This window comes from Macrobrachium rosenbergii, chromosome 58 (assembly GCF_040412425.1).
Source record: "Macrobrachium rosenbergii isolate ZJJX-2024 chromosome 58, ASM4041242v1, whole genome shotgun sequence".
NCBI lineage: Eukaryota > Metazoa > Arthropoda > Malacostraca > Decapoda > Palaemonidae > Macrobrachium > Macrobrachium rosenbergii.
In genome coordinates this window covers 13138995-13154795 of record NC_089798.1, presented here as the reverse complement: position 1 = coordinate 13154795, position 15801 = coordinate 13138995, and the positions used below count along the sequence as shown (strand labels likewise).

At 42.7% G+C, this 15801-nt stretch overlaps 1 protein-coding gene across 5 annotated transcripts in view; it reads right to left on the bottom strand.

Moving 5' to 3' along the window:
- The window catches only part of l(1)G0020 (RNA cytidine acetyltransferase l(1)G0020), an 803858-nt gene that overhangs the window by 321859 nt on the left and 466198 nt on the right, over positions 1 to 15801 (bottom strand). For all 5 annotated transcript variants that reach the window (XM_067102059.1, XM_067102057.1, XM_067102060.1 and 2 more), the window contains one exon: positions 93 to 362. In XM_067102059.1, coding sequence (XP_066958160.1) covers positions 93 to 362 — 270 coding nt within the window. The remainder of the gene's footprint in view (positions 1 to 92; positions 363 to 15801) is intronic.

Sequence of the window (15801 nt, the reverse complement as noted above, 5' to 3'; positions counted from 1 at the left end):
CCTTGAATTACAGAATTAGTCATTGGTGACATTTTGAAAAGCCTGCAGGATCATCACATAAGTCTAATCTCTATGATAATAAGATTTCTTACCTCTTGCAAGACTCTGCTTAATCCTGTAGTCTGGGTTTCTTCACCAGCATTTTTCTCAGTCTGCTTATATTTTGCCTCTCTTCTCAGCTGATCTATCAGTTTCAGGGATAGAGATCTCCCTGTTCCTTCATATCCAGACACAGTTGAGGACAGGAAAACCAAATATGGCCCCAGAAGTTTCTGAACAAGAGGTAGTGGGATGGCTGCAGCTTCATCAATAACAACTATCTCTGCTTGACCCAAGCAATGGCTCTCATTTGGCAGGATGTACTGTACAAGAAAAGGTTTTATGAAAATCCTGGAGCTACTTGTAACTTGGTTTAGTACTTTTTTTATACAAACCACCATCTGAAGACCTTATCTGATGTATTTTAGGCTCTTTTGAATATTTTGACTCTGATTTTGATATCCAGACTTACAATAGGTATCCAGATTGGTGCAATTACTCCCCTAATAGGCCTAATTTTTATTTATATTTTTAGGAATTTTTAAAAAATGAAGTTTTCATAATAAAACTAATATTGAAAGAGAAACCCATAAGATTCCTGTGTATAATTTGTTTACCTGTAAATAATTACATATTACTTGAATCTCGAGTACTTTCAGGTCTTAACTGTGACCCTTTTTCAGGAGATGTGAAGGTGGTCAGGCTGGTTCAAGGCCCAGCAATCTTCTGGAACTTCTTCTTCCTATGCTGTCATTTATATGATGGCTGTCCTGGTTTCCCATTCTCTTGAGAGTTGTTACCCTCCTGTCGGTCTGATATCCTGATCTGATGGTCAGTGGGGGATTAACCCTTGTGGTAAGTGAGTGGTCACCATCAGTCTTTTGGGCAGGAGACCTAACCTCCAGGTCAGAAGGGTTGATCTTAGCTTCTTTTAATATTAAAGCTCGGCTTATGGGATCTTCTGGGGTAAATCCTCTGTTTCCTTCTATCACTTTAATCTCTCTGATAAGTGCCCCTTCCACTACCCTCCTATGACTGATGTTATTGCTTTTGTATATAAGCCTACTGATTTTAAAATCCCTCCTAAGGTCCTTTTCCCAACACTGCCCAGCTATAGCACTCCCCTGTGAGTTGAGCTGTACTGCCCTTCTGTTCTTGGATTCTAGTCCTTATTCCCCTACCTGTTTCACCCACATATTTGTCTCCACAACTGTTGCAATTAATTATGTATACCTCCCCTGTATCATCTGCATTACTGTCTTCTCCTTCCAGTTTATTTTTACATACTGTACTTTGTTTTTTACAGTGTTGTCAAAGGTATACACAAATTTATATTTAATTTCTTTCATTTTTTATATATTTCTTTCATTTTAGGATATAAGGGAGGGCAACTATTTTCTTGTTTTCTGTATTCCATGTACTCTCTGCATTTTCCCGGTAAAAAAATCCTCCTAGATTTGTTGCGTGCCCTTTTCCTGAACCATTCCGGGTATACTAATTGTATCAAAGCTTTTATCAACGTAATTTATTTCTTTATCTATCTTACAAGGGTCACACATTCTCACTGCCCTAAGAAATAAACCTGCTAGAACACCTATTTTTATATCATGACTATGAAAAGAGAAGAAATGAATATACGAGTTTGTGTGTGTGTGGGCTTTCTATATGTGCTGAATTCATATTCTATTTCTTTCCTTTCTATCAGGATGTCTAAAAAGGGCAGTTTATTATTGTTACTTTTCTCTAGAGTGAATTGGATGTTGTTATCAAAACTACTGAATTCATCTAGAAAAGTTTCTATTCCACTTTCATCACCCTGCAGAATGGCAAAAATATCATCCACATATCTCCACCAACCTTTCAATTTTAAGTTACAGACATTAATATTAGGATCTAAATTGGTCTCAAAATATTCCATATAGATATTAGCAAGTATTGGTGATAATGAGGACCCCATAGCTACTCCATATTTCTGTTTGTATACTTGTCCCTTAAACGTAAAGTAAGTATCACTAACACATAATTTGATCAACTCAAGGAAGACACTTATTTCTATGCTTGGACTGAAAATGCCCTCATTATGTTTAGTCTGTAGAAATTCTAAAACTTTATCTAAAGGGGACATTGGTGAATAAAGCTACTACATCAAAATTAACCATGTGTCCCTTTATATTCTTGTTCTTAACTTCCTCTATGAAATCTACTGAATGTTTAATATGCGATTCTGAAAATTTACCTAAGTATATTCCTAGTTCTCCAGCTAACCACACAGCTAAGATTTTAAAAACAGTAAGCTTATATACAAAAGCATAACATCAGTCATAGGAGGGTAGTGGAAGAGGCACTCATCAGAAAGATTAAAGTGATAGAAGGAAACAAAGGATTTACCTCAGAGGGTCCCATAAGTCGAGCTTTAATATTAAAAGAAGCTAAGATCGACCCTTCTGACCTGGAGGTTAGGTCTCCTTCCCAACAAACCGATAATGACCACTCACTCACCAAAAGGGTTGATCCCACTGACCATCAGATCAGGATATCAGACCAACAGGAGGGGATTAACAACTCTCAAGAGAATGGAAACCAGGACAGCCATCATATAAATGACAGCACAGGGAGAAGACATTCCAATAGATTGCTGGGCCTTGAACCAGCCTGACCATCTTCACATCTCTTGAAAAAGGGTCACAGTTAGGACCTGAAAGTACTCGAGATTCAAGTAATATGAAAATATTTACAAGTAAACAAGTTACACACAGGAATCTTGTGGGTTTCTCTTTTCATCTTCAGAAGAAAGCTGAAAGAAGTTTTTGAAAACTAATATTGTAATACTTACCTGAACACCTGAATTAGCCCTGGTCACTGACCAGCCTGAACTACATCCCCATAATTTATTTACCCACTAAGTGGGTAATTAATTGTCAGTGTTACCAACGCTTTCAGGAAATCTTGTCAAATGAGTTACCTGAAGTACCGTTGGCAACACTGCTGCAACTCCTGGCCGAGTGAGGCCCAAGATCCCCCAATTGAGTTATTCACTATTCAAATTGAAGTGGGGAGGAGGGTGGGAATCATTCAGGTGTTCAAGTAATTATTACAATATTAGTTTTATTATGAAAACTTTATATTGCAATACACTCCCTGAACACCTGAATTAGCCCGATTAAGAAAATTTTAGAGGAGGTGGGATCAATCTAATTCAGCCCGACCTGCCAACAGGGAAAGCAGGTAACTCATTATTCGCCTACTCTGTAAAAATGAATGTATCCTCACCTGGTTATCCCACTCAGCAGGTGAGGATGCCTGTAGAGAAAGTACCCCTGACGTCAGTCTCATGTCTAGGTACTGTCTGAGTCAAGCTACCTCCCATGTGGTATTCAAAACCTCCCATGAATGGAGGGGAGGAAGACAAACCTCCCACGTGGCTAATCAGAGCCTCCCATGTACAGCGGTGAACGATGAATCCCATGTGGCTATTCATAGCCTCTCATGTATGGAGGAGTACGATGAACCTCCCATGTGGGTATTGGAGCCTCTCATGTATGGAGAAGTTGAGTGTGCAGTATCTTCGAGTTCTTCGCCGCCCGCTGCCGCCAATGTCTGCGCAGAAGAGGTTGAAGAAACCAAACCTGTCAACTGGATCTGCCTAACTTCACAGTACTAACCCCAAACTTAATACTCTCACTGTGAATCCCAACCAACAGAGAATCCTAAGTTCCTTAGACTAAATTCATTACCTTTAGTCCCCCCACCCCCCATTACTACGTAATTATAAAATCGAGTTGGCCGCCACAAAGGGACCCAGCGAGTAACCCTTCTCCAAAGAAAACTTAATGTCTTTGAGGTAGAAACTCGTGAAAACTGACACAGACTTTCAAGTGGCTGCCTCTAAGATCGCCGACACCGAAAAATTCCTAAGGAAGGCCGAAGATGTCGCCACTCCCCTAATACCATGCACCCGAAAGCGATGAAGAACCCTCCGATGCTTGCTGAATAACCTCTCGTAGGAAGAAACTAATCGCATTCTTAGAAATAGAACACGATGGACAATTAGGGGAAACGAATAATGTTCTTCGGCAAGGCAACAGTTTTTCGGTACAAGACAAATAAACTTTCAGAGCCCTAACCGGACATAGCAGGATTTCGGAAGTGTTGCCTCCTGCGAAATCTTCCAAGGACACGACCTTGAATGCTCTGGGAAGAGGATTTGTTTCTGATTCGGATTTACAACGAATTCCGGCAGGTATGAAAGAAAAATATCTTTCCTCAAAAAGGATATCGTCCTCGACACCACCCAAATTTCTCCGATTCTTTTGGCTGTAGCCAGCACAACTAAAAATAATACCTTCTTAGTTAATCACCTTGAGAACAGTGACTCTAAGGGTTCGAATGCTGCAGAACTTAAGAAACCTAACACAACAGCTAAATCCAACGAGGGGGGGCCCGAAGCGGAAGAATTGGGCGTTCTATTTTAAAAGACCTAAGAAGATCATGTAAAATTCTGCTGGTCGAAAGCTCCAGGAGATGAAATCGGAACATGCTACTGAGCATCGACCTATAACCAGCAATCATAGAATAGGATACTCTCTTTTCCTTTCTCAGGAACAGGAGGAAGTCTGCTACCTTCACCACTGACAGACGCGAAATACTATGCCCGTTTCACGGCACCAACTACGGCACATCACCCACCTGGCCTGGTACAGTTTTCTAGTTGAACTCCTCAGACAGGAAGACAGTTGTCGAGCCACTGCCTTAGAGAGTCCTGAATGATGGGACACTCGCTGGACAGTCTCCACGCAGCTAACTTCAGCACGCGAAGGTTCTGATGGAAGTACAGGCGGTCCCCGGTTTACGACAGGGGTTCCGTTCTTGCGCCCGCGTCGAACCGAAAAATCGTTGTAAACCGGAAAATCGTCGAAAATCGTCAAAAATCATAAGAAAACCTTATTTTTAATGCTCTGGGTGCATTGAAAACGACGTAAACTGCATTATTATTGAGTTTTACATAAAAACCTTCAAATTATGATTATTCTGCCGTTTTGGGGCCAAATTTCTTCCGTCGGATCGGCGTGACGACGTCGTAACCCGGAACATGCGTCGTGAAGCGGGAAATAATTTCTGATGAATATATTTGAAAAGTGTTGTAACCTCGAACGTCGTAAGTCGGAACCGTCGTAAACCGGGGACTGCCTGTAATGGAAATAAGGCTGTCTGAGAAGATCTTTCCTCTCTGAAAGGAATAACGGGACTTCCATCAGTAAGTCCAGAAGGTCCGGAAACAAAGGTCTCTGGGGTCAGAAGGGGCATACCAAAGTCATCTGCATGTTGTCGCAGTTTCTGAGCTTTGCCAGCACTTTCTGGATCATCCTGAATGGAGGGAATGCATACACTTGCATGTTGTCCTAGGAGTATATCATTGCATCTGTCCCGCAGGACATGGGGTCCACTACTGGGGAGAAGTAGACTGGGAGGCGGAAATTCAACCTGGTGGCGAAGAAGTCTATTGTCGCTGGCCATCTCTTCAACAGAAGTTGCACCTCCTCCTGAACTAGAGTCCATTCTCCCCCAAAAACTTCCCACAAATGACTCGGAGTGTCCGCCAATACACTGAGTTTCCCTAACACGAATTGGGGAATGAGAGAAACTCTGCGGTCCTCGCACCAACGGAGAACTCCCTGTGCTATGCCGTTTAATGCCTGCGATCTCGTTCCCTCCTCTCCTTCTTGAGATATGACACCGCAGTAACGTTGTCGCAAAACAGTGCTACTGTCTTATTGCTTACCTGCTCTGAGAAGCAACTTAGAGCCTCCTCTACTGCTCTTAACTCTCTGCAGTTTATGGACTCCTCCTGATCCAGATCCCTCCAAAGACCCTGAGCCTGAGATTCCTCCAGGGTTGCACCCCAACCCCGATCTGAGGCATTGTGTACAGATGAATGTCTGGAAGAGGGGAACCCAGTCTTACGCCGGTGGTCAGATGATGTTCTTCTGACCACCACCGAAGATTCTTCAGGCAAGGATCATCCCAGACTATGAACGCGTTCTCTTCCCTAAAGTCCCAGCGATTCCTGAGACACACCTGCAAAGAACGCATCCCGAGACAAGACCCTGGAACTAGAAGCAAGAGGGAGGACACTTGGCCCAGCAAGCTCTTCACAGGTTCACAGGTTGAGCTCTGTCCGACAGGAATATCTCCAGTTGGCTTAGAATTGCCAGAACCCGCTCCTCTGTCGGGAAAGCCCTCAAAAGATGTGTCTGAATCGTCATCCCCAAATATGTCTTTACTTGTGCTGGCATTGGTGAACTCTTGTCTAAACTGATCAGAATTCCCAACTCTTGACAGAGGTTCAGTAAGAAATCCCTTGCCTGCAGCACCTCGTCTACCAACCAATCGTCGAGATATCTCATCCGGACACCCGAATGCATTATGCCTGAAGCAGGAGGCATTACCCTTGTGAATACCTGAGGTGCTGTGGTCAGACCGAAAGCAGAGGACTTTGAACTGGAATGTTCCAGTTGGACCCGCGACAAGAAGGAACTTCCAAGACTCCTGATGAATCGGAACCTGGAGATATGCATCCTTGAGGTCCACTGAAATCATCCAATCGTCTCTCCAAACTGACCACAGCACCGACTGTGAAGTTTCTATATGAAACTTTGTCGAGACGACCAACCATTGAGACCCGAGAGATCTATAATGGGTCTCCAAGATCCTCCTGCTTTTGGGGCCACGAAGATCCAGCTGTAAAACGCCGGAGCAGGGGAAGCGGGCTCGAACGCTCCCTTCTCTAAAAGGGTTGGGATTTCTGCTGCCAGAGCTATCCCCTGATGGAGGATGGGGAATAACTGGGAAGATGAACCGGTGAGCCGGATAGAGGAGGACGAGTGAAAAGGGACTCTGTACCCTTTGCCTAACACCTTCACTATCCAACTCTTTGCGCCCCACTCCTTCCAGATGTTCCAGAAAGGAGCAAGGCAACCTCCTACAGGCGCAGGCAAAGGGAACGTCTCCTATTTCTGAAAACCCTTCTTGCCAGCAGAGGGTTTCAGATCTGAGGCAGAAGCAGGACTTTTGGAGGAAAAGCGGACCTTCTTCGGAGATCTTACCGGAGACTTGGAACGCAGACGCTTAGCCGGTGATGACATTCTGGACCTCTTAGGCGATCTGGCACTCTGAGCTGCTACTCGAATCATGGCCTGCTGCGACTCCACTGCTGATGTTGAAGAAACAAAGTTCACCATGGCAGAAACATCTTCCTCCCTAAACAGACTGTTGCTGAGCGCAAAGTGAGCCCTCAACTGAACCCTCTTGTGGATATCCAGATAATGGGGAGGCAGATGATTCAAAAAGAAATCCCTCCTCTTCTTCCTAAAGAACGTCATACAGCCTGTGGAAATGTTCACCTGGTAAGCCAAACCCATCGACACCTAAGGAACCCCATCAATCCAGACAACATCCACATAGAGTGGGACAAGGCCTCTGACTGTCTGCAGAAAGTGTCCTCTCTAGCAGTAACAGATGCCAGGTGATTTGAAGATGGAAACTGAGATGGAAGAGCCTCCACCGATTTGTTGAGAGGAACCCTGACACCCGCAGAAGGGTTACCTGCAACCCTATAAAACCCCTTCCGAATAGGAAGCAGGGTTGAATCCTGCCTAACCGACCCTATCAACGCTGCTAACCTATCGTCTGCCTCCCTCAATGCCTGCTCGACACAGCCAAACCAGACTAGATTCTTTGATGAATGAGCAACTACTGGTTTTGTCACATGTAGCGACTCGAACACTGCTTGATTCAGTTGTGTAGGCTCCTCCGGAGCCTTGGACTGAGGATAAAGGGTATGGATGAAGTCCACCATCTGCAAGTACTCAGTCTCATTGGCGGAAGGAAAGCTAACTTCCGGCACCGGATCCTCTTCTTCACATGAACAATCCTTGTCGGACTGGTCCGACCGAGCTGGAACAGGAAATGAGACAGTCTGACCCCTAGCAAACGCCGGACCCGACAATCTGGAACACGATACACCTGGGTGCGCGAGACGGACACCTGAAGAATCAGTCGCGAACATACTGGTTGCGCAGACCCTGCACCCTCCAACGGCGATGACACAACATCTGGGCCAGCTACACCTGGACGGACAACGCCCACTCCTGAGAGCGAAGAGGCCACAACACCCGAACCACGCAAACCTGGATGCATCAGAGCCGCATGAGAGTGGGAATCCAGAACACAAGATCTGCTGGATAAGGAAGAAGGGGGAAAAGGTCCTTGATGACCCGGAATCAACCCTGAACCTACATTGCCCACCTTAGCCGGAGGAACAGCAAAACCTGCAGGAAAAGTTAAGAAAGAAGAAACCGAAGGAAGGAAGAAGGAAGAAGCCACACTCGGAGTAACCATCGGAGCCCCTGACGACGATGTTGGACAGGTGGAGAACGTACCAACTGGACCGGAACTCAAAAGAGTTTCGAAGAGGAAGTTACAAGGTACCGAACCCAAGGTAACAGAGGAAGACAAGTTACCAGCCATCCTAGTTAACGGAGCAATTGCAGAAACTATCGGTACCGATACATTGAACGCTGGGGCAGGCACACCACCAACTGCCACAGCAACTAGATCAGAAGCCTGAGAAACCACAGGGTTTGCCGAAGATGGCACAGATGACAAGTCCGTTAAAGGCAATGTAACCGGATCAGCAACCAAAGAACCCAAAGAGTTCCCCAAAGAGTGGCCTGAAAAAGGTTGAGAAAGAGCAATGGAAGAAGGTCTGGAAGCAATGGGGGAAAGGGAAATCTCTGAAGTCACAGAAGAGGCCATAGATTTTAAGGAAAGACAATAGACTGATTCTGTTCCCCCCTGATAATCTTGAAAGACATCATTTGCAAATTCAGGAAGGCTCTTCAAGACATGATCATAGATATTAGAAAACCCATGATTAAAACAATGTCTAACTAATAACCTGTAACCCTTAGAGAGACCCAACACATCAGCATTATATTCTGCAATATTTAGAACCCGATCAACAGAATTACCATCACCACAAGACGAAAGAAGTTTGTCCCCTGAAGGAAAAGGAACCTTTGAAGAAGAAGGGGTATTTTCCAAAATTTCTGAACCCGACAAACTAGCAACCAAAGCTGAACCATCCTCCACGGATCTAGCAACCTTTTGTTGCAGACAGCCTACCACCAGAAATAAAACCACCGCCGGATCTAACGAAGATGCCAAAATCTCAACCACACCTGAACCCAAAGAAGACTGCACCTTCAACTTCTCTTCCTGACTACTTCCTAAACCACTATCCCTCACCTTTGAACTTACGCTTTTACAGGGAAGGGGGATATCTGCTGCTAACACTGCCTGCTCTGCGCCAAGGGGGGCCGGCAGATCCTACCTTCGAGGTTTGCGGCTCTCCCTGACCCCTGGCACCCGTTAAGGCTGGTTCTGAAACAGGAAGGGGAGCTGAAAGATAACAATTAGATTCTATTTCCCTAGAACTACTATTCTGATCCTTCATTTCAGTTAATTCTGTCATGAAGCTAGAAAATAAGCTATACATACTAGCTGATAATTTGTTCTCTAATTTTCAGAATAATTCAGATTCTATAGCTTCCTTATCAAAAACCTGTGTCTCTACTGCTGGTTCTGACCAACGCTTACTCTTGGAAGCTAAAGATTTCCTATGCTTTACATAATCTTCCATTTGCTTTACCGACCATGACCTACATTCGTCACATCTTAGAGTGACATTACATTGAACCTTTCTACATGCTATGCAAAGAGAATGTCTGTCATGCTTGAGGGTACTCATCCTGCGCTTGCAGGCTGTGCATGATCGATGAGCTGCAGCATCCCCAGCGGTAGAAAGCTCGGTTGTAATGGCTGTAGCAGAAGTGGAAGTGGCAGTGCTATCCGATGGAGGCGTCTTCATGTCTAATTTTTCCATTTCCAAGTCCAAAATTCAAACTAAAGTCCAAGACGGGAGAGAAGATCCAAAACCAGACGAAACAGTACAATCCAGGGGGTCGGGCTAAAGACCAAAAAGTTTGCCTGAAGCAGGAAACATCCAAGCAGCATGGCAAACAAAAAGCAATTGGGGATCTCGGCCTCACTTGGCCGGGACTTGCAGCAGCGTTGCCAACGATACTTCAGGTAACGCATTTGACAAGATTTCCTCTAAGCGTTGGTAACGCTGACAGTTAATTACCCACTAAGTGGGTAAAGAAATTATGGGGATGTTGTTCGGGCTGGTCAGTGACCAGGGCTAATTCAGGTGTTCAGGGAGTGTATTGTAATACATTAATCATACTGAAAGTAAATTTAGATAAAGTCACACCTTTAGGTTCATTATTGATGTTCTAATATTATCAACAAATATGAAGCATATGTTATTTGATAGTTATCCAAGATACTCTGGAAATCTCTGTCACTAATATGGATCAACATCAAGTTTAATAGAAACAAATATCTACCTCATATATGTGACATATATGACAAAAGAACATATTTTTAATTTTGATATATCTGGACTTCCAACATTTTCCTTTATATAACCATTAATATGACTTTTCAAGTGATTTGTTCACAAATCTGGAATTTCCTCATAGGTTCTTATAGCAGGAAATACCTTTGTCTTTAATATTCAGCTTTTTAGCAGTAAATCACTTCAATTCAACTTTCCAATTTTATTGTTGAAGTATCTGGTAAAAATATACTTGAAAATAAAAAGTTTTCCATTTAACTTTGATAAGGAAATGAAGCTTCCAAAAGCTTTCAGTCAGTTCATCTGTTAGCTATTCCTAGTTATTCAATCAAGTTACATATTAGTTAAACAAAAGCATAGCTTTTTGCAGTCAGGCACTTGACATCATTACAACACTGGAATATAGTAGAAAAGCTGTCTATAACATTGATATCATTAAATCAATCGGCTCATTTATCAAATGTTTTGTACTTCACACTTCATGTTATATATTTAAATCTTATCTGTACCTGCATTACAGTGTTGGTAGTCTCTTATTTATAAATTAACTTGGCAATAGATGGAGAACCTGTAGCTCAGTCACTTTAACATCCTTAAGCAGTTTGTTTTCTCTTGTTTTGGAGGCGATGAGTGTAAATGTAAAACTCCCATTGTTACCTACCAAAGCAGCCCCCCACTGACCAATTTGTAAATTAAATTATTTATTACAATATTTACTATTATTTATTTTACCATTATTTTGCATCTACTATTGTGTCCACTCACTATTTTGTATGCACAGTTAGTGATATTTCATTGATTCTAAACAAGTGTTAATAAATGTTTGCAGAATCCCTCTCTCTTTGATATATCAATTACACCTGATGATCACTCTTGCTGTACATCATGGGTACTGAGGGGTGTGTGCATATCATTAGCTGTTTGATGCTATGCCTGCTGTTGGTTCCTAGGCAATATGTCACCTGCTTTTTCCACTGATTTCACTGAATATGCGTATGCTGCCTATTTTAAACTGTCTGATAGCTTCGCTTCATGTTGGCTCCAAGCAACATGCTGCCCATCCAAAGTTCTAACTAATTGTATTGCTGCTGTCTCACTGTAATGTGTAGCTCATTATCATTCTTAGCTAAAAGTCTGTGATTTCTGTGTATTTTGTACACTGTCATTATATAAATTTGTCTAAACATATGTATAATATATCTTGATTTCATTTTTCCATCTACTGTATGCTAATGGCCCATCAAGAGCCAAAAGTAGAATCTTTACATCAGCTCAAAATCATGACATACAGTATATTTATTTCTCTATAAAATGTATTTGGTTGTTGCAAAACATCACAAATTCAGGATAATTTGCATTTTTCCTAGATTTACCAAGTAACAAGGGAGTAAACTAGTGGCAGGTGTGTGGGGGGAGAAAACCCACCCATTTGCTAGACTGCACGCATCACTTTTTCCTTTGACAAAAGGGACAAAAGTGGAAATGGTTACAGATGGAATGATGATAAGACTTCAGGTCTGTATAGCTAAGAAAATTCAGAATTATCCTGAATTTGCAATTTGTTCATATCAGGATACGAACCATCTTTTATTTGGAGATTCACTCCCTAAGTGGGAGATACTGTCTGTAGAACACGGCTTGTGTGGTTCTTCCCACCCAGAAATGTCCACCTCCTGGCCATGTGCATGAGCAGGGGTTACAGTACGGGAGGGCTGGCATCTGTAACAACCTGCACAGCTTGGTATATGAGGTGTCAAGGAAAAACAGGGCCCTATGCAAGAATTTGGCTCTGAAGTAGCTTTCCCCTGGGAAATTTCATAAAAACCTGGTTTTCCCAAATGTGATGGGGAGACAGTCTGGGGGGTAGCAATACACTTGCATCTCAACTTATCAGTTGCTTTCAAGCCATAAAAAATCTCTTGGTAGAATATTCAAATAAGTGAGCTTGACATAGCAGATCCTGAAATGAGCCAGCCAGACTAATATTTGCCTGTCTAGCCTAGTAATGGTGGCCTTTATATTCCAAGGAAACTAACCCATTATGCCCTAGTATGTACCTTTCCTCTGCTCACTTCAGCAGTTAGTGTGTGTTTGTTTGCATCAGTCCTTTCCCATACCTTAAAACAGTTAGTAGGTGTTTGTCTGCTTCAATCCCTTCCCACTAACTTTAAACAGTTAGTAGGTGTTTGTCTGCCTCAATCCCTTCCCACTAACTTTAAACCGTTAGTAGGTGTTTTCTGCCTCACAGACTGCAATCCATATCAAAATGGAATCTTTAATAGCTAGCATAATATCACTACATAGAAACCTGGCTGAGCTATTCTATGAAAATGTTTATAATCAAACTATTGCCAAGCTTTTGTTAACTGTCAGAGGCTGGCCTAAATATACATTAAAAAACCCATTACTGTCCAATGTTCTTTGCTGAGACACTCGCATATATACCAGATAATTTTAGTAAGTTGTAAATGTTCTTTCCAACATCTGTTATACTTGATATTGCAAAATTACAATTACACAACACATAATTCTGTACGAAATAAATACTAAAAATAGCACCATACAGCAAGTAGATTTCTGGACAAATATGCTACATATGTTATGTACTGGGACAGAGAGATGTAGCACCTTCCCTTATGAAATCTCATGGGTGACTATTATTCCCTGTGTCACTCAGCTGGGATGTGGGCATTATCATAAGTACCGTATTGCAATATAGTCATTTATGGCTCATTCAAGTGATTTGAATATTTCCCACAAACTTTGTTCAAATGGCATGGTGCAAAATATTTTAGTAATTATCATATGCCACATGCCTAGGACTGCCAATGCAATTATTGTGCATCAATTGAAGCATGCCATTACTAAGAGACTAATGAGTATTATGCTCATTTATGTAAAGATTATTTATTCTATATACACACACACACACACTGCATCCTCAAATTACGGCAATACAATCTTACGGTGCTTTTTCAGCACCGTGACTCGATGTTCCACTAAGTTACGGTGCTGTAAGCGCTGATGACAGCACTAACAGCAATAATAGGCATCAAGTTAATGGCGCTTCCAGTGCTGTAACTTGATGCAACACCCAGTTATGGAGGAAAGTGCTGTTAAAGCACTGATAACAGTGAAAAATCGACTTACAGAGTAAATCAACTTATGGAGGAGCACTGGAACGGATCCCCCGCCATAAGTTAAGGACGCACTGTGTGTGTGTATGAGTATATACAGGCAATGGGGGGGGGGACAAGACAGTCCGATTCAGTACCGGTCCCAATCCCGGATAAATGGGGAAGGTAGGCGTCAGGAAGGGCACCCGGCCATAAAATCCAGCCAAAACCAAATATAACAGTTGACTTTCATCAGAAATCGGATAGTGCTAGGGTGTTCCCCCTAGGCAATGCGCAGGGGCCTCGCCTGCCCCGTGATAAATGGAGAAGGGCTACTGGGCAGTGGGCGTCCCCGGTTAAAGGAGCGAGTCCAAAAAATGAGAAGAGTGATGAGAAGGAAGATGGTGGTAACTTTGAGAGCTGGAACTTTGAACGTAGGGACGATGACTGGAAAGGGAAGAGAGATAGCATATCTCATGGAGAGAAGAGGGAGACTAGATGGAGGGGAAATAGAGCGAGAGGGCTGGAATGTGGATGTAAGTTGCTATATAATGGAACAAATAAGGAAGGTAAAACTGGAGTGGGAATAATTCTATCAAAAAGCTTAAAAGTCAGCATAATAAGTGTGAAGAGGGCAAGTGACAGAACAATGGTTGTGAAACTGTGCCTAGATGGAAAAATAGTCAACATCGTGAGTGCTTATGCCCCTCCAGCAGGATGTGGTGAAGTAGACAAAGTGGCATTTTGGGAGGATATGGACCAACAGTTCAGTGAAATACCAGCAGAAGAGAGATTAATTACTGGTGGTGACATGAATGGACAAGTAGGAAGGACCAGACAGGGTACTGAGAGGGTGCATGGTGGCTGGGGAGTTGGAGAGAGAAATGATGAGGGAGAGAGAGTTGTGGACTGCACAGTGTCATTTGATTTGGCTACTGTCAACACCTGGTTTGAAAAGAAAGAAAATCAGCACATCACATACAAGAGTGGAGCAAGAGGAAGTCAAATTGACTTCCTCATGTGCAGAAGATCACATCTGAGAGAGGTGTGAAATTGTAAAATTTTAAATGGAGAGTGTGTGGCAGCACAGCACAGGGTGGTGGTAATGAACTTGGAAATAAAGAACACAGTAAAAAGTAGGCCTGCATGACGTGTCCCATCAACAATCAAGTGGTGGAAGCTGACACAAAAGGAGGAAGCTAAGCAGGAATTTAAGGAGAGAGTATTGAGGGAAGTTCGATTGCTAGAGGGAGTGCAAGAATGGTGGAATCACAACAGTATGGTGATAAAGACAGTGGGTGGAGAAGTGTTGGGAAAGACATCTGGAAAGAAACCTCCTGACGATAAGGAAACCTGGTGGTGGAATGATGAAGTGAAAGAGGTAGTAAAAGCCATAAAAGATGCAAAAAAGATCTGGGAAAAGTATGGACAGCAAGATAATAAGGAGAGGTACCAAAGACATAAGAAACAAGTAAAGAAGGCAGTTGCACAAGAAAAGGCAAGAGCATTAAATGACACTGTATGAAGAGCTGGAAACACTGAGGGGGAGAGAAAAATCCACAGAATTGCAAAGTTAAGGGACAAGAACACCTAAGACTACTCCCATATAAAACAGGTTAAGGATGGGAATGGAGTGGTTTTATGTAACAAGGATAAGGTAAGGAGGAGGTGGAAAGAATATTATGAACACATGTTGAATGAAGGAAACCCTAGAAAATTCTTTGAAGATGGATCCCAGAACCTTGGTATGACACACTATTAGCAGGAAGGAAGTAAAGAAGGAACTAAAGAAGATGAAAAATGGTAAAGCAATACGACCAGATGGAACTCCTGCAGAGGTGTGGAAGAGCCTAGGAGAAGAAGGAATAGACATACTGTGGGACCTAGCAGAGAAAATATACAGTCAGGAAGAGATACCAAAAGAATGGAGAGAAAGCTTTATTGTGCCTATCTATAAAGAGAAGGGTGACATCCAGGATTGTGCAACCTGCAGAGGAATAAAGTTAATGTCTCACACCATGAAAATCTGGGAAAGAATAATGGATCAAAGAATTATAGGAGAAGAAACATCTCTAGGTGAAGAACAGTTTGGTTTCATGCAAGGAAGAGGAACAACAGATGCTGTGTTTGCCCTCCGACAGATGATGGAAAAACACTGGGAAAAGC